This window comes from Boleophthalmus pectinirostris, unplaced genomic scaffold (assembly GCF_026225935.1).
Source record: "Boleophthalmus pectinirostris isolate CB_2022bp ecotype Guang Dong unplaced genomic scaffold, ASM2622593v1 HiC_scaffold_18, whole genome shotgun sequence".
Lineage (NCBI taxonomy): Eukaryota > Metazoa > Chordata > Actinopteri > Gobiiformes > Gobiidae > Boleophthalmus > Boleophthalmus pectinirostris.
In genome coordinates, this window is record NW_026571133.1 from 39,537,511 (window position 1) to 39,563,965 (window position 26,455).

Genomic DNA, 26,455 nt, shown 5'->3' on the forward strand with positions numbered 1-26,455 from the left:
TTTGTGGTGTATAAAAAAGTCACAAAGATATTTATGATCAAATTGTCTGCAAGAGACAGACTGGTTTGGTTACACTTGTAACTACTGACTGACTTTATACGTCATTTCAGCAAATCCTGAAAACCTCTTTTCTCTTACAAATCTCAGCACCCGTAGATAGATAGATAGATAGATAGATCCTTTACTCCAGTAGTATCATATTTTTTTCTCACTTGTGATTCTCCTTAATGGAGACCAACTGACATATTTATTATGTCTGTACCATCTGCCAAAATCAAAATGAGACCAGAACACATGAATGGTGCAATAATAATAAATGTATTTATAATACAAATGGAAAGAGTCTCAGTAGTCTCCTTCTGGATGCACACAATGACACACAACACCTATGACTCTCCGTAGCGCTCTACGAATCCTCTGGAAAGAAAAGGGTTTTGGAGCTTTGGTCACTGGTGCAGTGTTCGTGTCCTCTTGCCCGAGGAGAACTATGAGCTCAGAGCCGTGTGTGTAGTATATGGGCTGATGCTCATCCCAGCAGCTGGGGGGCGCTGTAAGTGACTGAGCAGCTGTTGCATCGAAGTCACACGTTTGCTCCTCCGGGGAACTTGAAGAACAGTCCACTGCCGGAGTTTTGGTCACAGGAGAGGTGTCTGTGTCCTCTACTCCAGCAGTCAGGTTTGTTTCTTCAGACCCAGGGAGGCCTATAAGTTCAGAGCTGTTGGAGTAGTTAATGGGCTCATCTTCATCCCAGGACCTGGGGGACGCTGTAAGCGACAGAGCAGAAGCTTGTCCACAAATGCACCAGACACCAGAGTCTTGGCCAATGGATGTGTCTGACTCAGGGGCATCTGTCTGGACTTCCGCTGTTAAATCTGAGACAGACGTTTGATCCTCCGTGGGACTTGAAGAGGAGTCCACTGATGGGCAGATGGACATCAACTCCTCTGAGATCATGAAGCTAAAAAACACACACACAAATTAGTCCCCACAAACTCTTTGGGTTTTTATATAACTGTGTTGGTTGAGATGTGTAGACTTACTATCCCTGGAGCTCAGCCTTTTGCAGATGACCCATAGTTATGTAGTTGTGCTGGAGGGCCTGACTGGGAGTCAGTCTCTGGTCACCACACATATTCAACAGCCCCTTCAGGAGGTCAAGGAAGGCCTTCCTGTCCTCTACCTTGGCGGTGGAGTTTTCAGGAGGGTTCTGTACATTACAAAACAAACACTGATTAGACTGTGTGAAATACAGATGTGCATTATGAGGGCGAGTGTTGATCAGTCGTGGAGACTTACACAGACAAGGCCGTCCAAGCAGCTGGGGACTTCAAAGTAGCTGTGTTCCTCTTCAGTGGTGGTTTTGTATTTGGCAGCATATTCTTCTGCTGTCTGCACATTGACAAGAGTGTGAGTGAAATTATGAGGTTAGTTTTGGACATATCAAACTAAAACAATTCAATATTAACAAGAAACAAAGTGAATAAGTACCAGAAGTCTCCATGCTGCGCTGTTTGAGGACTGGACTTGGGTAAAAAAGTTGTTGCTGTGGAGTCCAGCCTCTAGCAGGTGGTCTGGGGGCATGCCCAGTAAGGTCACCAGGCGCTTTACCGCCTGGTACTCACAAGTTACTGGGAATAGGTTTTCAGCCAGATAGAGAAAGGCCAGGACGCACCCAACCCCCCACACATCAATGGCCTCAGTGTAACGGGAGACCGAGTGTGACCTCAGGAGCTCTGGAAAACAAAGACCAAGTTCAAACTAGTCCTGGTTTAGTCATGTTCTCTGGTCATATTTTAAAGGAGACATATTATACAAAAATCAGACTTGTTTCTAAACTATGATTATTTTAGGTCAATATTGCAGTTTAAAGTGATGAATGTATTTAGTATAATATAACTAAATACAAGGGATACAAACATATGTCTCCTTTAAAAATCCATGCCCACTGTATTACTCCTGATATTAGTGTGAGTTGCCTCGTACCTGGATCCACACGGCTGGAGCGTGGCCCCCAGCTGGACTTGGGAGACCTTCCTGGCCTCTCCGAAGTCAATTAATTTGACTCTTAAATTGTGCTCCTCCAGGTCACTGAACATGATGTTATCGGGCTTGATATCGGTGTGTACGATACCAAGCCCTTTCAGTGCGTCCAGAGCCACCAACAACTGCAAAGACACAAGAGGGAAAAAAGAATTGATAAAAAGTCAAAACTGTAGTGTAAAAAATGAGGTTGAACTTCAAATTGCTAAGAATTAGGATGTAAGAAATGCACTAAAAAGTATCAAAGTGACGCTAACAGTTTAATATAAACTAGATGTGTTTGAAAGCATAAACCTTTGGTACAGGGCCTTCATGTTGCAACATAATATTTACAGTAAATCCTTTAGTACCTGGTGGGCAATAGGCCGGATCTCATTGAGCTGGAGTGGTACCCAGTCCCTGTTTGACATGAAGGAAAAGAGGTCCACTTCCAGCATCTCGAAGGCCAGACAGTGAAGGCCCATGACCTCGAACCGCTCCAGAAAGCACACGATGTTTGTGCGGCTGGGGTCGAGGACACTGAGCTGCTCCATCATGGACACCTAAAGAGACAGAGATTTGAGTTCAAACTGTGAAGTCAAATACATGAAATAATACTGGTCCAAAAGTGCATTTAACAAAGCAAATACTGGTAGAGTCTAGATCATGTTCTGTTTAGTCCTTTAAATTCAATGAGTTTTTGGCTCTACCACCTCTGCCAATACAAAATCAAATCTTTGAAACAAAAACTGTATTTGAATCAGGACAGAAGTCTGTGTGACTCTGAGCCTCCAGTTTCATTTGACAAACATGACTTACCTCGTGCTCCATGTCCTTAAACTGTTGCTCTTTGAGGAGCTTAACAGCCACAATCCGGTCCTGGTCCACGGCGTGGCACTTGGCTACGCGGCCAAAGCAGCCCTCACCAAGCCACTCCAGGACGGAGTAAGAGTCGGTCCGGCCCTGCAGGGTGTGACCGATGGTGACCTCTGAACTGTGCTGAGGTGCTAGACAAGAAAGACAAGACAAGACTTCATCAGGGTCAAATGCACTGGACACTTCGACAGGATTTTCTTTACTGCTACTTGCATTGTTGTTGTCTAATTGCAAAATACCACTGTTACCTTTAAAATAACTTAGTTCTACTACTACTACTGCTACAAGCAATTACTACGACAATTACTACAGTCACTGTTTCAGAGTGAGTCAAGTGAAAGTAACTCGTGCTGAGTTAGTGTCTACTCTGGGTTTGTTTTCATGTCAAATATACTTTCACAACGTGTTAAATGTTCATGTGCAGAAGTGGGTGTTTGTTTCTTACATTAAAACCTAAATATTTCCACAGAAAAGTGACTGAGAGTCACTGGAAACGGTTGTTTTTGAGATGTGTCTTGAGTGAGTCCTGTGTGGTTTTTGTGGATTACCTGCTGCACCAGAGGTCTCATAGGTGTCCCAAGATGACATAGTTGTACTCAAGGCAAACTTGGTCCAACGACGGGTTTCTAACAAAAAGTGCTCTGAGCTCTCGAGAGTGTGTGTGTCTCCTACGAAGGTCTCAGTGAGAATGACCAGGTGAAAAGTGACTGGACTTATATAACAGTTTCAGAAGATTCCAAAATGTGATTTACATACACATGGCAACGCCGTGGCAACGGGGAGTTGTTTAGATTTAAAATGAGTTTGAGCAAATTCAGTAGAAATGTTGTGTTGAATTGTGGTAATCTGTGATAATTACTGATTTTATTGTATTTAAGTTTTAATACCCTCCAGGAAATATGTTTGTATCTTCCACTGTGTAAACTTTGGCACTTATTTCATTAGATCACTTTTTAAAATTTAGTTTTTTGTCCAATATGTCCTTTGTTTGAAGTTTTGAAGTTTAAGATTTTATTATTTACTTTAGATTTTTTTTTTCTAATTTCTGTATTTAAGATAATTTATATATATATCTAAAAAAAACTCTATAACTTCCTCAGCAACATTAAAACCATAACATTTTAGAGGAAGTATTTTTACTTATGGTGTTTATATCTTTCACAAATGGAGGTACCTCTGTTCTCCCGGGTAAAACAGGTACATCGGGCTGACCCTGTCTGGGTCTATGAGATGGCGTCTGGGTCCGGACTTGGACCGTGATCCTCCAGTTAGCAATCCTGACGCAGTCCCACGGCCCTCACGGCCCACTGGTTCAAAACTGAAAGTTTTTGCGGCCCTCTAGGTGGCGCTCTATGGTTAAGAATCACTGCTATAGACCTTTTGATTCAAATGGTCATATCTTTGAGCATTAGACATGGTGTTTTTATCTCCTGATCGTTCACTTGTTTGCTCAGTCCTAATAATAACTGCTGTGGATGAACAAAATAGTGAATGACTTATTAGTTTAATGTTTTAATTATTAGTTAAATGACTGAAAACAAAACAGTGTTGCTCCTGTTATTATATGAAGTCTGTCTGTTCCTGCTACCTGTTTGGTCAATGAAGTGATTTTTACAATTTCCTAGTTTTTTCATCGACTGTGTTATTCTTTATTGATCAGTGTGTTTCTTTCTGCTTCTCTCTCTGTCTCTCTTCTGTCTGTGTATGTGTCTCTGTATCTCTCTGTTTCTCTCTCTGTGTCTCTGTCTCAGTGGTCCAGTCATCTGAAAGGTTCATGTCCTGATCTTTGTGCTTGTTCATAGGAGACACACTGAGTTGAACATGTCTGAGACTCACTTCTGTTTATGTTTTTGCAGAGGTTCAAAGTACAAATATTAATCACTGAACATTCTTAGTTCACTTATTCAATGTTCAGTTTAGAATTCCTCAGTAAAGATTTGTTTTAACTTTTAGAAAACCAAAATAATGATCCAATTGATTCTAGTGAAAGTGTACAGATAGACACACACACACACACACACACAGACAGAGACAGACAGACAAACACACACACACGTGGACAGACAGACACACACACACAGAAAGACAGAGACAGACAGACACACACAGAGACAGATAGACACACACAGACACACACACACGGACACACACACACACACACACCTAGACACAGAGAGACACAGACACACAGACAGACACACACAGAGACCGACAGACACACACACACAGAGACAGACAGAGACAGACATACACACAGACAGAAACAGATGCACACACACACACAGACACACACACACACAGTCAGACAGACAGACAGACACACACACAGACAGACAGACAAAGACAGACACAGGCAGACACACACAGACAGACATAGACAGATAGACAGACACACATACACACACACACAGACAGAGACACACAGACAGGCACAAACACATACAGACAGACACAGACAGACAGACAGACACACACAGTCACACAGACACAAAGAGAGACACAGAGAGAGACACAGAGAGAGACACAGAGAGAGACAGAGAGAGAGACAGTATTGATCTCGAGGGAAATTCAAGTTTTGCTGCAGAAAACTGCTCCAGTTGCTGCAGCATTTCCACTGTGCTTCTCAGTGTCCTTTGTGTTTCAGTCAAAGGTCTCAGTGCAGTTTAACAGGAGGACTGTTCAGGGAGGGTTTGCAGATCCTGTGGAAGAGCCAAAGTGTCCCTCCTCTGTGTCCTGCAGCATCACAGCAGTGTCCAGGAGGAGCCAGGTGAACACAACAGGAAAGGCCTCACTCTTACTCTGCTCTGGTGTTTCAGTTTGTGATGAAATGGTCCATTCCCTCCAAGTATTTCCTCTGAAGGTCTTCTGCCACATTTGCTGCCACATTTGGTGCAAAAGCCTGTATCATCTCAAATGCCCATAGCTCGCTCCTTAACTATCCTCTTGCACGGTCTCCATAGACACGAGAATAACAGCTCACCCCACACAATCCAACAGTCCCTTGAGCTCAATTGAAGTTTGTTTATTGTTATTTTACTGAAATATGACAAAATGAATATGTATAACCGAGCGACGACCAAACCCAAGAATTTGTGGTGAATAAAAAAGCCACAAGGATATTTAAGATGAAATTCTTGTTCTTTTTAAGGAGACAGACTAGTTTGGTTCCACTACTGACTGACTTTATACTTCATTTCAGAAAATCCTGAAAACCTCTTTTCTCTTACAAATCTCAGCACCTGTAGATAGATGTATTATGTCAGCTTATCCATTCATATATTTTATGTTGACAAGCGCTGCAACTGTTGTTTTAGTAATTAATTATAAAACTATTATTTCTATTGTATCCTAAGACTTTCAAAAGTACATATTTACCATTCTATCCTTTACTCCAGTAGTATCATATCTTTTCCCACTTGTGATTCTACTTAATGGAGACCAACTGACATATTTATTATGTCTGTACCATCAAAGTCAAAATGAGACCAGAACACATGAATGGTGCAATAATAATACATGTATTTATAATATAAATGGAAGGAGACTTAGTGGTCTCCTTGTGGGAGCACACAATGACACACAACACCTACGACTCGCCGTAGCGCTCTACGAATTCTCCTAAAAGAAAACCATTTTGGAGCTTTGGTCACTGGTGCAGTGTTCGTGTCCTCTAGCCCGAGAAGGACAATGAGCTCAGAGCCGTGTGTGTAATATATGGGCTGATGCTCATCCCAGCAGCTGGGGGGCGCTGTAAGTGACTGAGCAGCTGTTGCATCGAAGTCACATGTTTGCTCCTCATGGGAACTTGATGGACAATCCACTGCCGGAGCTTTGGTCACAGGAGAGGTGTCTGTGTCCTCTACTTCAGCAGTCAGGTCTGTGTCTTCTGACCCAGAGAGGACTATGAGCTCAGGGGTGTTAATGGACTCATCTTCATCCCAGCAGCTCGGGGGCGCAGCAGAAGATGCTTGTCCACAATGGGACCAGATGCCAGAGTCTTGGCCAGTAGATGCCGCTAATTTAGGAGCATCTGTCTGGGATTCAGCTGTCGCATCTGAGACGGACGTTTGATCCTCCTTGAGGGGACTTGAAGAGGAGTCCACTGATGGGCAGATGGACATCAACTCCTCTGAGATCATGAAGCTAAAAAACACAAACACAAATTAGTCCCCACAATCTCTTTGGATTTTTACATAACTGTGTGGTTGAGATGTGTAGACTTACTATCCCTGGAGCTCAGCCTTTTGCAGATGACCCATAGTTATGTAGTTGTGCTGGAGGGCCTGACTGGGAGTCAGTCTCTGGTCACCAAACATATTCAAGAGCCCCTTCAGGAGGTCAAGGAAGGCCTTCCTGTCCTCTACCTTGGCGGTGGAGTTTTCAGGAGGGTTCTGTACATTACAAAACAAACACTGATTAGACTGTGTGAAATACAGATGTGCATTATGAGGGCGAGTGTTGGTCAGTCGTGGAGACTTACACAGACAAGGCCGTCCAAGCAGCTGGGGACTTCAAAGTAGCTGTGTTCCTCTTCAGTGGTGGTTTTGTATTTGGCAGCATATTCTTCTGCTGTCTGTACATTGACAAGAGTGTGAGTGAAATGATAAGGCTAGTTTTAAACCATATCAAACTAAAACAATTCAATATTAACAAGAAACAAAGTGAATAAGTACCAGAAGTCTCCATGCTGCGCTGTTCGAGGACTGGACTTGGGTAAAAAAGTTGTTGCTGTGGAGTCCAGCCTCTAGCAGGTGGTCTGGGGGCATGCCCAGTAAGGTCACCAGGCGCTTTACCGCCTGGTACTCACAAGTTACTGGGAATAGGTTTTCAGCCAGATAGAGAAAGGCCAGGACGCACCCAACCCCCCACACATCAATGGCCTCAGTGTAAGGGAGACCGAGTGTGACCTCAGGAGCTCTGGAAAACAAAGACCAAGTTCAAACTAGTCCTGGTTTAGTCCTGGTTTAGTCATGTTCTCTGGTCATATTTTAAAGGAGACATATTATACAAAAATCAGACTTGTTTCTAAACTATGATTATTTTAGGTCAATATTGCAGTTTAAAGTGATGAATGTATTTAGTATAATATAACTAAATACAAGGGATACAAACATATGTCTCCTTTAAAAATCCATGCCCACTGTATTACTCCTGATATTAGTGTGAGTTGCCTCGTACCTGGATCCACACGGCTGGAGCGTGGCCCCCAGCTGGACTTGGGAGACCTTCCTGGCCTCTCCAAAGTCAATTAATTTGACTCTTAAATTGTGCTCCTCCAGGTCACTGAACATGATGTTATCGGGCTTGATATCGGTGTGTACGATACCAAGCCCTTTCAGTGCGTCCAGAGCCACCAACAACTGCAAAGACACAAGAGGGAAAAAGAATTGATAAAAAGTCAACACTGTACTGTAAAAAATGAGGTTGAACTTCAAATTGTTAAGAACTGAGATGTAAGAAATGCGCTAAAAAGTAACAAAATGACACCAACAGTTTAGTATAAACTCGATCTGTTTGAAACCATAAACCTTTGGTGTAGGGCCTTCATGTTGCAACATAATATTTACAGTAAATCCTTTAGTACCTGGTGGGCAATAGGCCGGATCTCACTGAGCTGGAGTGGTACCCAGTCCCTGTTTGACATAAAGGAAAAGAGGTCCACTTCCAGCATCTCGAAGGCCAGACAGTGAAGGCCCATGACCTCGAACTGCTCCAGAAAGCACACGATGTTTGTGTGGCTGGGGTCGAGGACATTGAGCTGCTCCATCATGGACACCTAAAGAGACAGAGATTTAAGTTAAAACTGTGAAGTCAAATACATGAAATAATTCTGGTGACAAAGTGCATTTAACAAAGCAAATACTGATAGAGTCTAGGTCATGTTCTCTTTAGTCCTCTAAATTCAATTCAGTTTTGGCTATACCACCTCTCCCAATACAAAATCAAATCTTAGCAAAAACTGTATTTGAATCAGGACAGAAGTATGTGTGACTCTGAGCCTCCAGTTTCATTTGACAAACATGACTTACCTCGTGCTCCATGTCCTTAAACTGTTGCTCTTTGAGGAGCTTAACAGCCACAATCCGGTCCTGGTCCACGGCGTGGCACTTGGCTACGCGGCCAAAGCAGCCCTCACCAAGCCACTCCAGGACAGAGTAAGAGTCGGTCCGGCCCTGCAGGGTGTGACCGATGGTGACCTCTGAACTGTGGCTGAGGTGCTAGACAAGAAAGACAAGACAAGACTTCATCAGGGTCAAATGCACTGGACACTTCGACAGGATTTTCTTTACTGCTACTTGCATTGTTGTTGTCTAATTGCAAAATACCACTGTTACCTTTAAAATAACTTAGTTCTACTACTACTACTGCTACAGCAATTACTACGACAATTACTACAGTCACTGTTTCAGAGTGAGTCAAGTGGAAGTAACTCGTGCTGAGTTAGTGTTTACTCTGGGTTTCCACTAACTTGGTTTCATGTCAAATTGACTTTCACAACATGTTAAATGTTTGTGTGCAGAAGTGGGTGTTTGTTTCTTACATTAAAACCTAAATATTTCCACAGAAAAGTGACTGAGAGTCACTGGAAACGGTTGTTTTTGAGATGTGTCTTGAGTGAGTCCTGTGTGGTTTTTTGTGGATTACCTGCTGCACCAGAGGTCTCATAGGTGTCCCAAGATGACATAGTTGTACTCAAGGCAAACTTGGTCCAACGACGGGTTTCTAACAAAAAGTGCTCTGAGCTCTCGAGAGTGTGTGTGTCTCCTACGAAGGTCTCAGTGAGAATGACCAGGTGAAAAGTGACTGGACTTATATAACAGTTTCAGAAGATTCCAAAATGTGATTCCATACACATGGCAACGCCGTGGCAACGGGGAGTTGTTTAGATTTAAAATGAGTTTGAGCAAATTCAGTAGAAATGTTGTGTTGAATTGTGGTAATCTGTGATAATTACTGATTTTATTGTATTTAAGTTTTAATATCCTCCAGGAAATATGTTTGTATCTTCCACTGTGTAAACTTTGGCACTTATTTCATTAGATCACTTTTTAAAATTTAGTTTTTTTGTCCAATATGTCCTTTGTTTGAAGGTTTGAAGTTTAGGATTTTATTATTTACTTTAGATTTTTATTATTTTTTTATTTATTTCTGTATTTAAGATATAATATTATATATTAAAAACAAAAACAAAAAACCTCTATAACTTCCTCGGCAACATTAAAACCATAACATTTTAGAGGAAGTATTTTTAATTCTTGAAAACCTCATATACTTTATTGTTTAACTAGGCCTGTAACAGTAACAGATTTTGCTGGAGGATTAATTGACCAAGAATTTATTGCGATAAATCTGACATTTTGAGACCATTTTCAACATTTTCAACATTTAACACAGTCTAAATGAAATTAAATGATTTGTTAACATAAGAATAATAGACTTGTTGACAAAAATGCATTTGAATAAACCATTGCTGAACCAAACACAACCAAAACAATAAATAAATTGATTATTAGGTCTCTGTACAAAAATTGCCCTCAAAAGTGATTTTAGTCATTCACTTATTGGAATGTTGTGTCTCGTCTCTCTGTGGTTGCTGCTGTGAGCCTCGTCATTTTGGTCTTGAAGTGTTCGTATTAACCTGCGACACAGGATCCTGTTTCTCTATGAGGGAGCCTCTGTCCTGTCTTGCTTCGTGTTGGTCTCTTGTGGGATTTCAGTGGATTTCGGACTCTCCCGGGGGCGGGGCTAGTGGTGTCGCTTGGGTTTGGGTTTATGTCGGCTTAGGGGTGGGTGATATCTCGATATTTTAAATATATCGAGATAGTTTTTAAACTCAGTATGAATTCTGACATATCGTATATATCAATGTAATGCTTATATTCAATTTAGATTTCATCGCTTCGCTTGTTTACCTTCTCTCTCGTCGCCTCCACCTCCCTGATTTTGTTCGCTCGTGACTCCTTCACTCCTCACTACCGCCATGAATGCTGAAAGTTGGTGCCAGTGAAAAACTTCAAGCACCACGAACATTTTCCACCATTTACAGATAAGGCCATCAACAGCACATCCTCATATTCCACCGAGTCGCGTCCTTTAGCCCGAAAGAAGCTAAAAGAGCTGAGCTGCATGAGAAGTGCGCTGTTTATGCAAATGAGCCATGCACTTAAGTTTTGCTTAAGTGCGCAAAACTGTATTAAACACATTATTATCTCAAACGGGCTGATGTGGCTCTAGAGTCGTTATGCTTTATATATTATAAAGTTTAGTAATGTAAATTCTATTTATGCAGAAGATTTTAATGAATAATCTGTTGCAGTGTCACTTGTACAATAGTGTTTGGAAACGTTGGGTTTGATCTGCAGTGGATTGTGGGAAACCTCAGAGCTCCTTACTGCTGGATAGGAACATGGATCTGTTAAAATAAGGAACATCCTGAGCTTCTTCTGCTAAAGGAGCTCGTGGTTATGGTTATGATTCTGGTCTGGATAACAGAGTTAATGCAAAGATGAGCTTGTGTTGAGTTGTTTTATTTATGAATGAAAAGAAGGAAATATGTATTATTTCTTTTATTTAACAGTTAAATTATTATTTATGTAATTAGGGTTTTTGTAATCTTAAATGTTTCTATATGAACTGCCGACCTCTTACAGTTCAATAAAAAAAAAAAGACCTTGTGGAAATTGACATATTTGTTTTTGCAGTTTTCAGTTTTAGGGGGTTATTTTTTCTTGAACATATATCGAGATATATATCATGTATCGAGATATAGCAAAATATATCGAGATATATTTTTTGATCTATATCGCACAGCCCTATGTCGGCTGTTGGGGTTTGAGCCATTTCTTCTCTTAGTTTGCGCTCTCCTGAATTTGACGCATGTGAGCCGTTGGGACGTATCCCACTCACTCGTGTTGATTTGGCATCGTGACTTGTTTTGTCACACGGAGATGAACTGTTTTGGTTCTGACGGTGGTGTTAGCGTTGCGGCTTCATGTTCAGCGCACAGACAGCGGCGCGTTCTGTACTCAGGCTGCGCGCGCATCCACTCTGTTGATGAACATGTCTAGTCTGTGCTGGCACGTTCATTAAAGTGTCATGACGCTGATTAAACGAGAGGAGTCGGAGAGCGATAGAAGCTTTTTGACATTCAGTCTCTTTGGTAGAGAGAGAGAGATGAGGAAAACAAACAAGCATGCAAATAGAATTTATCACGGCCAGAAAAGGTATTGAGCTCGTTAAATGTTGTTAATTGATTTATTGATTATAGTTACAGGTCTATGTTTAACAAAATTTTTAAGTAGCCATCTTAGACTTAGATTTAGACAAACTTTATTGATCCACAAAGGAAATTATTTGGACACATCACAATATAATATAATAACAAAGAGTAAAAATCTAAATGGTAAAAATACATTCTAATAAGTAGCAAAAAAGACAGCAAGAGACGGCTGTCAAATAAGACATAATTACATAAATGTATATGTACAAGTCAAAATAAAATAGAAAAATAAGTAGTTAAATGTAAAATCTCAGCTAGATACTATCAGCTGTCGTGATTTTTTTCTCTCATATTGATCCATGTCGATTTTCAATTGTGTTTCATCTTTTTAAAACCAGAATTAAAGTTCATACAGACTATTCATCAGTGTCAAAGAGCCTCTTCTCCAAACCGAACACTTTTACTGACACAGGATTCACTAGATATACCTTTTGATTCAAATGGTCTATAGTGTGTGTCTCTGTTTGTCTGTATGTTTCTCTCTCTGTCTCTATCTCTCTCTCTGTCTGTCTCTGTGTCTCCCTCTCTCTGTTTCTCTGTGTGTCTCTTTGTCTCTCTCTCTCTTTACGTTTCTCTCTCTGTCTTGCTCTGCGTCTCTCTCCGTCTCTCTCGCTACGTTTCTTCTTCTGTCTCTCTCTCTCTCTCTCTCTCTGTCTCTCTCTGTCTCTCTCTCTGTCTCTCTCTGTCTCTCTCTCTGTCTCTCTCTTTGTGTCTCTCTCTGTCTCTCTCTTTACGTTTCTCTCTCTGTCTTGCTCTGTCTCTCTCTCTCTCTCTCTCTCTGTGTGTGTGTCTCTCTCTCTGTGTCTCTCTCTCTCTGTGTGTGTCTCTCTGTCTCTCTACGTTTTTTTCTGTCTCTGTCGTTATCTCTCTGTGTCTCTATCTCTCTCCTTTTCTCTCTCTGTGTGTCTCTCTCTCTCTCTGTTTCTTGCTCTCTCTGTGTCTCTATGTGTGTGTGTCTCTCTCTCTCTCTTTGTCTATCTCTGTGTCTCTCTCTCTCTATCTCTCTCTGTGTGTCTCTCTCTCTTTACGTTTTCTCTCTCTGTCTTGCTCTGTTTCTCTCTCCTCTCTCTCTCTCTGTGTGTGTCTCTCTCTCTCTCTGTGTGTCTCTCTCTCTGTGTCTCTCTCTCTCTGTGTGTCTCTCTGTCTCTCTACGTTTTTTTCTGTCTCTGTCGTTATCTCTCTGTGTCTCTCTCTATCTCTCTCCTTTTCTCTCTCTGTGTCTCTCTCTCTCTGTCTGTCTCTCTCTCTCTGTTTCTTGCTCTCTGTGTCTCTCTATGTGTGTGTCTCTCTCTCTCTCTTTGTCTATCTCTGTGTCTCTCTCTCTCTCTATCTCTCTCTGTGTGTCTCTCTCTCTGTCTCTCTCTGTGTGTCTCTCTCTCTGTCTCTCTGTTTCTGTCTCTCTCTCTCTCTCTCTGTGTGTGTCTATCTTTGTCTCTCTCTATCTCTCTCTGTGTCTATCTCTGTATCTCTCTCTCTTCCTCATTAAAGGTTTGTTTCAACTTTTAGAATACTTAAATAAGCATCTACCTGACCAGACAATCGCACCAAAGCACGTGATAAACCTCTGTCCAAACTTAAAACTTACCGTAACATTCACAACTGTATCACTTTGACGATTTAGTTCAGTAGAGATCAGCAAATCCAGGGCTGAAATGATTCAAATGATTCTAGTGAAGGTGTATGGAGCTTAAAAACACAGTGGAGCACTTCCTGTATTACCACATGACATCGAAGGGGGAACAGTTTCCAGCTTGAGAGAAGAACTCAGCCTGAATATACATTGTGCTGAGAAGAAAATGCCATGATGTATTTTATCTTCACTTACACAACGCTGTCCTTTCAGAATTTCTTCTATGTAGCGTTTTCACAATACAAAACCGTGACCTATTTTACATAGAGAGACACATTCCATTTGAGGTTTTATATATAAAGGCATTATGTATAGAGTGTGTAGAGAGTCGTTGCATTGTCTGTACCTCCACAATGGAACGCTGTGCTAATACATGAGTGCAGTGACCCTCCAGCAGCCGGGGCCCACTCCCTCACTGCTCCACTTCCTGTGAGCGGGCAGAGGCGGGGCTCTGAGCTGACACTGAGCCCTGGAAATGAGAAAAAACTCCATGCATTTGCACCATATAGATCCATAATACGTGATAGGGTTCAGCTTCGCAAATTGCACTTATGGGCTACTCTGTACTTGTCTAGTAAAGATGTCCACGTTCAACTCCAGAGAAGCTATATACAGTGTTCCCTCGTTTATCGCGGGAGTTACGTTCTAAAAATAACCCGCGATAGGTGAAATCCGTGAAGTAGTCAACTTTATATTTTATAATTATTACCTCGCCAAGGAGGTTATGTTTTTGACGACGTCTGTCTGTTTGTCTGTTTGTTTGTTTGTTTGTCTGTTAGCAACATAACTCAAAAAGTTATGGACCGATTTTGATGACATTTTCAGGATTTGTTGGAAATGTGAAAAGGAAGAGCTGATTTCATTTTGGGGGGTGATCCGGAAGAAATCCTGGATTCTGGATCACTTTGAAATTTTAGTTAACATTGTGGTAAATGGGGCCAAAAAATTTTGTTTCTCAATATCTCGGTTAATTATTGACCAAACCCCATGAAATTTGACTCAGGGATGGACAATGGGATCCTCTTTCATATTCCAAAGGCTGATCCAGATCTCATCCAGAAGACTGATTTTATTGCAATTTATATAAAAAATGGGGGTAGTCCTTGGCGGAGGTCTGCGCTCTCTGACTGCTTTTCTAGTTGTATCTGTTTTAAGGCTGTAAAAACTCACCACACACTTTATACATTTTTCTCACACCGGACAGTTACAACCCTTTTTCCATCCTTCTTAAAACGTATTGCTTCTGTCGCTCTTATGTTATTTTCCTCCTTCTTTATGTAACGAACCCAAGATTAATTTATTCTGTAATGGAGCCCTACAGCGCAGAGTCCTGCACTGGTCCATTTTTGGAGACCCGCACAGTACCATTAACCTGAGATTATATCAAACTTTTGTGTTGCATACGCCGTGAACTGAACCAAGATTAAACCAAGACTAAACCAGGACTAAACCAGAACTGAAACAGGAATCACTGTCGGGACAGGCTCGAAGGTGACCGTAGGAGAAAGGACCAGCTCAGCTCCACACCTCACGAAAGGTAAGCACGGCTGTAACCTGATTATGTTTTAAGTCTTGGTTTCAGCAACTATTTGCGGGGACCCAACCCGGTGCAAGACTCTGCTACAACACGTAACTTCTACCTTCCTTCAGCGTGTCCAGAAGTCCAACTTTTTGTGCGATGGTGAGCATCTTCCTCTGCCTTTTGGGCGCGACTGCAGGAGCCTTTGTCAGTGCAGAACGTTTTGTCGACATTGTGGGTTTTGAGAAAACTTGCAAACATACAGCACTTCAGAATCACACTGCTAGATATCAAACATTTATGTAAATTTGGCAGCTGAACACATTCTGTACTGTACTGTACAGGAGACAGGAGTCCCTTAGCACACAAAAAAATCCGCAAAACAGTGAGAAGGTGAACTGCAATAGAGCGAGGGATGACTGTATTTAATTACAATTTCCTAAAGTTTAAGCAATGACACATCTCGGTTAAAGAGATTGCAGTTGTTAAACGCTAAAAGTGACTTGTGTGAGTTGGACGTAAGAAGCTCCAAATCTCTAGGTATGATATTTTCACGATATGTATCTCACGGTACGATATTTATTGCGATATTTTGTGGAGGCTAACAAAACACTACTTTTTCTTCCTAAAATACCTTGAAAAGACTTAACCCAAATAACAAAGTTTTAAAAGTGCTTAGAACTGTTATTTCTTCATGTAGTTTGCACTGAAATGGAGCAAAGGATCATGGTCTATGTAGTTCCCTCTGTTTTTATTTTTTAGCTATTGCTGCACCATAACTCTTAATTTAAGTGAAGATGCACTGTGATGGTCCATGATATTATTGTGAGAACTTTGACGATACAATATCACGATATTTCGGTTATTGTTACATCCGTAGAAGCTCGGCTAAGCTCGTGTTGTGGTGACAGGCAGGTAGTGAAATATACACACTGATCTAGGTAATGCTGTGTAATGATATATTATTACTACATTATTACTTCATATTTGATATAGTTCATGGTTAACCATACTTTTATAAGGTCATTGTCTTTTGTGTGATGGTTTATAGTCTAGTGTCAGGCTCCATTCAGCTGAAATGACATTCTGACGTTTTATATGAAATCATGATGATGAAAAAGTGTTCTTTTTGTCTTAAATTTTTTGTTAGTCAAGTACAGTTTCAAATTGATATCTCTAAATTTCACATATTTTCCTATTCACCTGTGTCTCACCTTAATTTCTGTTTGGATTTGAACAAAAGTCCAGACTGTTGAAGCGCCCTATCAATGGCCCATCTAAAAGTGTGAAGTATGAATGAGAGGACAGGAGGGCACAGGTGCTTTAAAGAAATACCAGGCTCTGTTTTGCTCTGTGCTTTTCGTGCTTCTCCATAAAAGCCTAATTAGACTTCAGAGTGGTTAGAGGAGCATTTAAAGCTGCTATGGCAAAATACTGAATAAATGAGTTATTGCATGAATAAAGAGGCTAAAATGTGCACCTCCACCTGACCTCAGTGAGAAGGCAAAATAAAACAAATGGATTAAATATGTGACTTTTTGGAGGAGCCACTTCACCTGCAGAATTCCATAGAAATAGAAAGTTAAAATCTAAATTATAGCCAAAGAAACAGAAGCGAGTAATAAGAGGCCAAGTATGCATCAGGTTTGTGGAGATGCAAGCCTATTCTAAGTAAGAAACCACATTTTCTATATGTTTTTGGTGCAATAAATAGGACCAAGAAAAAAAAAAAAAAGCTTTATTTCAATCTGTCTGGCAAAAAAGTTCTAGCCTGATTCATCAGCCGGTTTCACTTGGTTTCACTGTCTGACAATAGAATTTGTTCACTCGACAGTAGGCGAATATTTTTTTCATTTAACCAATCGCTGCTATTTGATCATGACCTATGGGTCTGGACAAGCGGTAACGGAGGGAAACGGGCAGATTTTTGACATTCAAATAGCTCTTATTCAGGAACTAGAGGGACTATTGAAATAAGTAAAGTATCAGAATGTAGGAAAGAGTTACACTCCAACAGGGTCAAGTTAAACCTGTGATATTCTTTCAAGTTGTTGACAAAAAATTTAACAACTCATGTCGGTAACGGAGGGAATGAAATATGCAGCACTTTTTGGGCAATAAATCCAAACAGTGATAACTCTTGGTTCTCACTTACATATCCTTAACAAACTGGTTTGAATATTTGCTTCATATAGTTTTCTACCATATGGTACAAGATTAGGTTGAAAAACCTCTTACTTTTTGAGTAATGAGATTTTTTATTAAGAAAGGTCATGGTAACGGAGGGAAAAGTAACGGAGGGAAAATTGTGCAAACAAGTAGAAGGTGCAGGATTTTACATCATTATCATCATTTATTCTTCCGAATACATTTTTACTTCAAAATGAAAGGAAACTATTTCATATAAAATATGTCAGTCCTTCCAACCGGGCTAAATTTTTTAATCTTTTTAAATAACACATAAAAAATTTGCAGGTCTTTGATAATTTTGCACTTTTTTGCGAGTTTTTGCGAACAGTCTTGTGTATTCAGATTCCTGACCTAGTCGCTGGAGAGAAATTAAATTGAGTGGAGGCACTAGTGGTGCCAGCCTGGCTAAAAAAGTTCCATACTGCTGCTTTAATTTAAAAACATTAGATGTTCATTACACAAACTATCAGAAAACTGTCAAAAAAACATACGAAATCAAAAAGACAGGAAAATTTGGTGTGCACATTGGAACACAACTCATTTTAGAAGGCATATAAAATAAAAAAATAAATATATTACAAAATGAAATAAGAACAAAACAGTGGTGAAAATGGGAGTTGATGAAAAATCTTGACAATAAGTGATCAAAGATTGCACAAATCAGTCTAAATACGACTTTCGAGAATGTAAATTGTGAGGAGCAACATTTATACATCTGTCTATCTTTAGTCGATTTTGCAGAAGAGGTCGGCTTTAAAAACTTCTTCTTCTCTGTTCCAGCACACAGAGCCACGTCCTGGAGCTGATGGAGGAGCTGGGTCTGGAGACTTACCGACAGTTCAACACGGGGAGGAAGGTGCAGCACATGGGAGGGCCCCTGGCTAGAGTGCGCTCCTACACCTCCAATTTCCCCACTCTGTCCCCTCTGGTGCTACTGGACTTCAGCCTCCTCCTCTTCAAGGTCTGGACTCTCAGATTAGTGTGGGGAAAACACACTGAGTGATTTCACGGGAGATGTTAAAGGTGCATTGTGTAACTTTTTTGTTCCATCAGACACTTTTTCTCCATGGAGGTATTAGTTATGTCTTTGTCTGGAATGTTTCACAGTGTGGTATTAAACCAGGGGTCCAACCTGTAGCTCGGGAACTCTCCAGTCTGTTCCAAGTAGCTCGCCAAGGGATTTCTGAATTGTACGTTTGTAAATGTATGATTTTGATGCCTAATTTTGTGCTGATTACTGAATAGTGGGTAATGTTTTAAAGGCGTCTAACCTCATCTAAGGCTCACCACAGCTCTTATATTTACAAAATTTCTAGCGACCACTAAAATGAGTAGCTCTCTTTCGTTTTACAAAAAGTAGCTCACAGGAGGAAAAAGGTTGGAGATCCCTGTATTAAACCTTTTTAGCTTCATGGAGACCAAACCAGGCCAAGTTACGAATCAGAACTGTGGAGAGGCGACCCCACTCACAGTCAGAATTCCTGTTTTTCTAGGTATTTTTAAAGCTATAAAAACACTTGTAATTGAATACATGTAAGGTAGAGCTGTTTAATGTCATACTCCGGAACATTCCAGACAGAGCAATTACATATCCATAGAAACAAGCAAGTGATGGACCCCCAACCAAAATGTTACATAGTGCACCTTTGAGACTTTTTGGAAGTTGCATGGTTGAGATTACTGAGTCTGTGAGGTTCTGAGACTGGACCAGTAAGTTATTTCATCATTAAAATGTCACATAAAAACAGAGGGAGGACCCAAAATGCAGGACTACTTCAAAGCATTTAATGACAAATCAAAAAAATCCAAAATTTGAAACTAAACTGCCATGACACAAGACAAGATGAAACTCTGACAGAGACAAAGGCAACAAAAGGCAGAGGAGAACACAGGGTATAAATGCACACAGACACAAGTGAAACACATTAGGGCGGGGCAAACAATCAAAACAGGAAGTAAAACTTAAAACTACAAGCAGACACAACAAATGTCAAAATAAAACACCAAAATGAGCAAATTCAACCACTACAAACATGAACCATGACATAGAAACCCATATGTTGTTTATATGTCTGCGCAATTGAATGAAGGTAAAATAATATAACATATTATAATTTACACTAGCTTCAAAAATAGCTTTTAACTAAATTCAAATGTTGATTATTAATTTTCATAATGGAAAATAACAATTTAAACCAAACAAGGAGACAGACGACACAGATGAAGGACTTTTGTCCTGAAGGCTGTTACTCCCCTCAAACTGCCCTGACACTGGATCTGAATATTCTACCCGTTGAGACATTTGTTTGAGCTTTCTGTTATTGTTGTATTTTCCGGCTCAATGTGCTTAAACTATAGCCATGCTGATGCCACCCAGTGCGTCCCCTCAGTTTCATTTTTCTCCAGCGTCTAAGTCAGGAATCAGAATACAGTAGGCGGTTTGCAAAAACCCCAGAAGTTGTAGACTGCACACCTACCAGTCAGAGAAGTGCTGTGAAGCCATGACGTCAAACTCAAGCACCTGTCTGGGTTCCTTTTGTGGTACAGCACAACAGTAAACAAAGCGGTACAGATGGATGTAGACGAAGACAGACATTCTGTGTTGACAACAATTCCCGAGATTGAGGATTTAGCTGGAGCAAAGAGAATGTTTTATCAAGGGGAAAGACGTTATTGCCCTTCTTCCTACGGGATTTGGGAAAAGCTTAATATACCAGTTAGCCCCGCTAGAGGTGCATTACATATGACTCAACCAAACAGCAGCGATTGGTTAAATTAAAAAAGTACCTGGCTGCTGTCAAGCGAACAAATCCTAATGCTGTGAGGTCAGGCTGATGAATCAGGCTACTTAAACTGCCCCTCTGGGACAGATGAAATGACATTGACTGGTTGCTGGATTTTGAATGGGAAAAAAAGCCTACATGTTACATACAAAATGAAGTTGAAACCTATGAAGAGTTCAACTACTTTTTATCTCAGTTGACCAACCACAATTATTTATATAACGCTGCTACGTTATAATGCTTTTCCCTCCTCAAAAACACTCCTGGAGTTGTGTTTTGTTTCATTCACTTTCCTGTTTTAGTTATCCTTTATTATTAGTCTGTCATCGCCAAAGTCAAAATGCTCTGTTCTACCTTGTGATGTCAAGAAGCGGTAGTTTTCAAGTCAACAGAGATGGTCAATTCCAGGATTGAAATGCTCCAATAATTCTAGTAAAGGTGTATGGAGTTTAGAAACAGTGAAGCGCTCCCTGTCTTACCATACAACATCATGTTTCCTGTTTGAGAGAAAGCCTAAATATTCAGGGTATGCATTAAACATGTGTGAATGAAACAAAACACAACTTCAGGTCTGTTTGTGATGAGGAAACAACATTATAACATAGATCAGAAAGTAGCGTAATATGGTTTTCCCATTTTTTTGGTTATTGGTTCCCCCAGCAGTACAGTATACAGAGCACATGCTTACTTACTGAGACAATGAAGTTGCCCTTATTTACCTTGTAATAATTTGGCCCGACATTAGAATTTTAATATCATTCAGCTGGAACATCTTTATTAAACATCTCTTTTAATTTTTGTCTCCCCTGAAGCTGCATATTGGATCCTAATTGCTAATTTCATTATGGATAAACAAGTTATTAAAGGCAATTTAACCGACACACAGGTGCTGTTTAATTGCCTGTTTCAATGCCCCATTTAGAGTATAAAAAAAAGGATGTCTCAAAATCCCATGTGGTTTTGACTTAAAAAGGGTGTATTTTAATTATATGGGGTATTAACTGCTAATTCATAACATATTTAGATTACCATGCCACCTTTTAGAGTTGAAAATCCTATATTGACTGTAAACACCATATAAATGTAATATGTTTCATTATCATTTTGACCTTCCATTGCTCTCCACACTAAGACTCCCCCTTCAAATTGCTATTGTGCAGAATTCGCATGCATCCCGCTAATTAAACTACTACACATCGCATCAGGTTTGTTGCTGTGTACAGTTTTGTGTCATGTTTTTGTATATTTATGGACAATTATTGTGTGGGAGCAAGGGTGATGTGCTTGTGGGCTGAGTGTTTCTAAACACTCAAACATACATGGATGATTCTTAAAACCTCTTCAGGCATGTTTTTAATAAGGGAACAACGTTGGTGGAAAGCTAAAATAAATCAATTATGCATAATACTCCCTCTTTAAATACCCTGTACCAGATTTTCCCCCATGTTACTGAGCAAAATGTGTCATCCCCCAGTGCAGCTATACTGTACAAACAGATCAAAACAGGTCAAAGTAAGTCAGCTGTGTGCTGTCTACAACGAATTATAAAGCATTTTTGTTGTTGTGTAGTTGTTATGAGTTGTTACTGCCAAAGCAAATCTCTACTCTGGCCTCTGAAAGTTGTGAAAAGTGCTCATCACATTGAGGTGAAAAGATGCTTGCATGCCTATCTTGGGTATTTACTGCTACCCCCAGATAGTAAATTCTAAGTGGAAATATGACTATCTCTAGATGACACAGTGAAAACCTCAAAATCTATTTAACCAAATCAAAATTTGACAATTGTGCCTCATTGCAGCAGATCCCACCACAGAAATGTTCTCCTCAAATTCAAACTGAGAAGAGGGTCAGTTCTTGTTTCCTTTGGATGCCCACACTAACTTAGTTGCCCTTTGTCCACAGGTTAACAGATTATGTGCCACAGTGAACGTTCATGAGCCCTCCCTCACCCCCAACGCAGAAGAGTTAGACAGTATGACCATGCACTCCTTCATCCAGCAGCACGCCTGGACACAAGGTGAGACTCTCTGTACGCCTGGGACACAAGTTGAGACTCAAACTACACCTGGACACAAGGTGAGACTCAAACTACGCCTGGACACAAGGTGAGACTCACTAAACGCCTGGACACAAGGTGAGACTCAAACTACGCCTGGACACAAGGTGAGACTCTCTGTACGCCTGCACACAAGGTGAGACTCTCTGTACACCTGCACACAAGGTGAGACTCTCTGTACGCCTGGACACAAGGTGAGACTCACTCTACGCCTGGACACAAGGTGAGACTCACTCTACGCCTGGACACAAGGTGAGACTCACTCTACGCCTGGACACAAGGTGAGACTCACTATACACCTGCACACAAGGTGAGACTCTCTGTACACCTGGACACAAGGTGAGACTCTCTGTACACCTGGACACAAGGTGAGACTCTCTGTACACCTGCACACAAGGTGAGACTCTCTGTACGCCTGGACACAAGGTGAGACTCTCTGTACACCTGGACACAAGGTGAGACTCTCTGTACACCTGGACACAAGGTGAGACTCACTCTACGCCTGGACACAAGGTGAGACTCTATGCATTTCTATAGCAGCAGTGTTACTGCTCTACTACATTAAACTACAATTAAACTTCATAAAGTATTTATAGTATAGTATATTGCAGCAGGGGGAGTTTTGTGTTAGGTGGAGAAAGTGTTTTTATTTTGCTTGATTTTTTTAACTCCTAAAGGTCCTATATTACACTAAATTGACTCTTGTGAGCTTTAAGACATGTTAGAATGTTGTTACCTCATCAAAAACAGACCTGGAGTTGTATTTTGTTTCATTCATACATGTAATTCACAGTCATCCTTTATTATTATTACTCTGTTTCCATGTCCAAAGCTCAAAATGCTCTGTTCCACCTTGTGATGTCATGAAGCTGTATTTTTCAAGTTAACAGATACGTTTTACCTTTTGTTTTGTAAAGATTGGCAATTGCAGGGCTGAATGATCAAAATGATTCTAGTGAAGGTGTATGGAGTTCAAAAACACAGTGGAGCACTTCCTGTATTACCACATGACATCACAAGGTGGAACAGAGTGTTTTCTGTTTGAAAGAAGAACATAGGCTAAGTATGTATGGTTTCTGTGTTAAACATGTGTGAATGGAACAAAACACAACTCCAGATCTGTTTGTGATGAGGAAACATTATAAAATATCAGTGCAATTGTTTTGATGGATTATATTGAGTCCACTGGGTAGTTCTCCATTTGCTTGTTTTCTAATGAATGTTGGTTAGTCTTTCTGTTTGTTATTGATCAATGTGTGTTTCACTGTTGGATTTTCTAACTTTCTGTTGGACAAATCAACCATTTTGTGAAGCCCCGTGAGGCAACTGCTGTTGTGGTTTTGGGCTCTACAAAAATAACTTTCATAGAATTGAATGGTGTTACACGGAAAATGTGGTTGTTGCATTGTTATTAGAAATGTTCCTGTCCAGTCAGAACCACACGCTTTGATAAAACTTTATAAATATGTTTGGTTTGGTACTGTATCCTGTTTCCTCAATTACATGTGGAAAAGGGGGAAAAAATAACAAAGGACTAAGAAACAGTGGATTGTTACAGAATCACTCAACCAAAGCACCAAACTCTTATTTATCTCAAGTAAAAGAAGTTACCATAATTTCCGAACTACACGGTCTATGCTTTGGCAACATCTCTAACGGAGCGCCCAACCACCCTGCCACATTATAACATACAGTAGAACAGAAAATAGATTAATGAGTGTTTAAATAATGAACAGAGTGTGAACAGTAATAGTGATACGTGTGTGTTTGTTGTGCAGAGCTGAAGGAGGAGCTGGGCGTGTGCTCTCGCTCAGTGTGGGGGGTGGAGCCTGCTCAGATGTCTCTGCTCTTCTTCCTCATGTCCGCTGCTGCTGCTGGAGGAGTGTTGCCTCTGCTGGAGACCACACCAGGAGCAGCACAGGAGTTCAAGATTAAAGTGTGTATATGACTGATTATTGCCATTCTCTCATTTTGACTTAAATATAAAAATATAAATTATGGTTTTACACAAATCAAGAGGCAATATGTGAAGAAAAGTTGACAAATATGTTCTAAAGCACATTAGAGAGAAATCTTAGGTGCAGTTTACATTCAAGATTTTATTTTTTTTTTTATTTAACATTTATTTTGTTTTCATATATTAAAGGGACACTCCAGAATTTTGGACATAGGACCTCATTTCCTATTGGGCCAGAGTGTTGGAGACGTGTGGAGACACTTTTTAAAATATTCCATCCAGTCCTTGTATTGGCAGAGGTCGCTGGTGCTAGGCTAGTGCATGTCAATGGCCATAGTTAGCCTGCCACTAAAAACAGTCTTACCCACTCCATAAAACACCCTGGAAGCAAAAATATTATTACACCAGACTGTCCATGTAAATGTCTGTGTTGATAGAATAATTTTAAAAGTAAAACCAACCTTGGATTTGAAGGATTTATGTCTGAGCAGCAGCAGTGAGTTGTACTTCCTGATAGAAAGCTTGGCGGCAGCGTACTGATATCACCTAGCACCTATTGTAGCGGCAAAGTAAAATTCCGCTGCTGCTGAGAAAATAGTCCCTCAACATGAGACGATTCATGCGACGCAAGGTTGCAAGGTCTGCAAATACAAGGACTGCATGGAATATTTAAAAAAGTGTCTCTGTCACGATTCATGTTTTGTAGTCGTTTTTGCTTATTTTGGTGTGTCTTTTTTCTTTAGTGTTGTGTGCCCTTTTATTTTGACATTTGTCCTGTCTGCTTGTAGTTTTGAGTTTTACTTCCTGTCTTGATTGTTTTCCCCGCCCTGATGTGTTTCACTTTTGTCTGTGTGCATTTATACCCTGTGTTCTCCTCTGCCCTTTGTTGGTCCATTGTATTTGTCATTGTCTGTGTCTTTGTCATTGTCTTGTCCTGTCATGTCACTTTAGTTTAATTATTTTATTTTTTTTTTGTTGATATTTTGGCTCTTTCTTTGTTTGTTTGTTAAAGAAATTTAAAAGCAGTCCTGCATTTTAGGTCCTCCCTCTGTTTAATCTTGACAGTCTCCACACATCTCCAACACTATGGCTAACTAGGGCCCCGTCCACACTAGTACGTATTCGTAATTCATTTGAGTACAGATCTGATCCAGCACTGACGCTTGAAAACGCTGATACGCTGATGTAGTTCTATGCACTGCGAAGTAATTCAGAGGCTAGAATATATGTCCATTCATATTTACGTTATATGTGTACGACCTGCAGACGTATAATCTCTGAAAAGTTTAACACGAACCATCTCTAACGCGACAGAAGCACAGAACAGACTCACCATCAGCAGAACATCCCTCTGTCACAGAAAGAACACTCATAATCCACTGAGTCGTGTCCTTTAGTCCGACAGAAGCTGAACCGCATCAGAGCAGAATAGTGAGCTGTTTTTTGAGCTCAGTTTATGCAAATTAGCCATGCGGTTTTAAGTGTCGTTTCTGTAAAACGTAAACAAATATGCTCAAAGCTGTGTGGATAGGGAAGGCTTGCGGACACAGAAACATGTCTGGATGCAGATATTTTTCGATACGGTGATACAGTGATACGCGGATTTGTTTCAGTGCGAATGTAGTCTAGGAAATGAGGTCCTATGTCCAAAATTCCAGACTGTCCCTTTAAAATATGTCAGATAATGAGGAAGTAATGAGGCGACAGTGGCTCAGTAATTAGGATCCCACAACCCGAAGGTCGAAGGTGCCATTCTGTCACTTCACATCACATTGCTTAGTCTCAAAGTGGTGTTTCAGTCTGTCCCAGGGTAGCTGTGGCTACAGTAGTAACTTACCACCACCGAGTGTGGAATGAATGAAGAATGACTCCAGTGTAGCGCTGTGAGAGCTTTTGTCAAGCCTTTGTAAAGCGCATTACAGGTCACATTGTTTTTATTTTATTTTTTGTTATTTTAGTTCTTCTACACTGCAAACCCCTACTGTCTTGGTAAACTAAATGCTTAATGGTAAATTTATTTTTTTTGTATTTTTAATGTTATTTTTTGGAGGTTCAAAACATCTTTTTTTGTTTTGTTTTTCGTTTGTTCTTTTACACTGCCAAACCCCTACTGTCTGGATAACTAAATGCTTAATGCTAACTTTA

The 26,455-nt window shown here is 40.4% G+C and overlaps 1 protein-coding gene across 1 annotated transcript in view; it reads left to right on the forward strand.

Moving 5' to 3' along the window:
* Positions 1-26,455, forward strand: part of si:ch211-127i16.2 (probable flavin-containing monoamine oxidase A) — a 212,643-nt gene that overhangs the window by 15,119 nt on the left and 171,069 nt on the right. Inside the window, exons 4-6 of the mRNA XM_055154170.1 lie at positions 18,295-18,475; positions 22,200-22,314; positions 24,132-24,289. Coding sequence (XP_055010145.1) covers positions 18,295-18,475; positions 22,200-22,314; positions 24,132-24,289 — 454 coding nt within the window. The remainder of the gene's footprint in view (positions 1-18,294; positions 18,476-22,199; positions 22,315-24,131; positions 24,290-26,455) is intronic.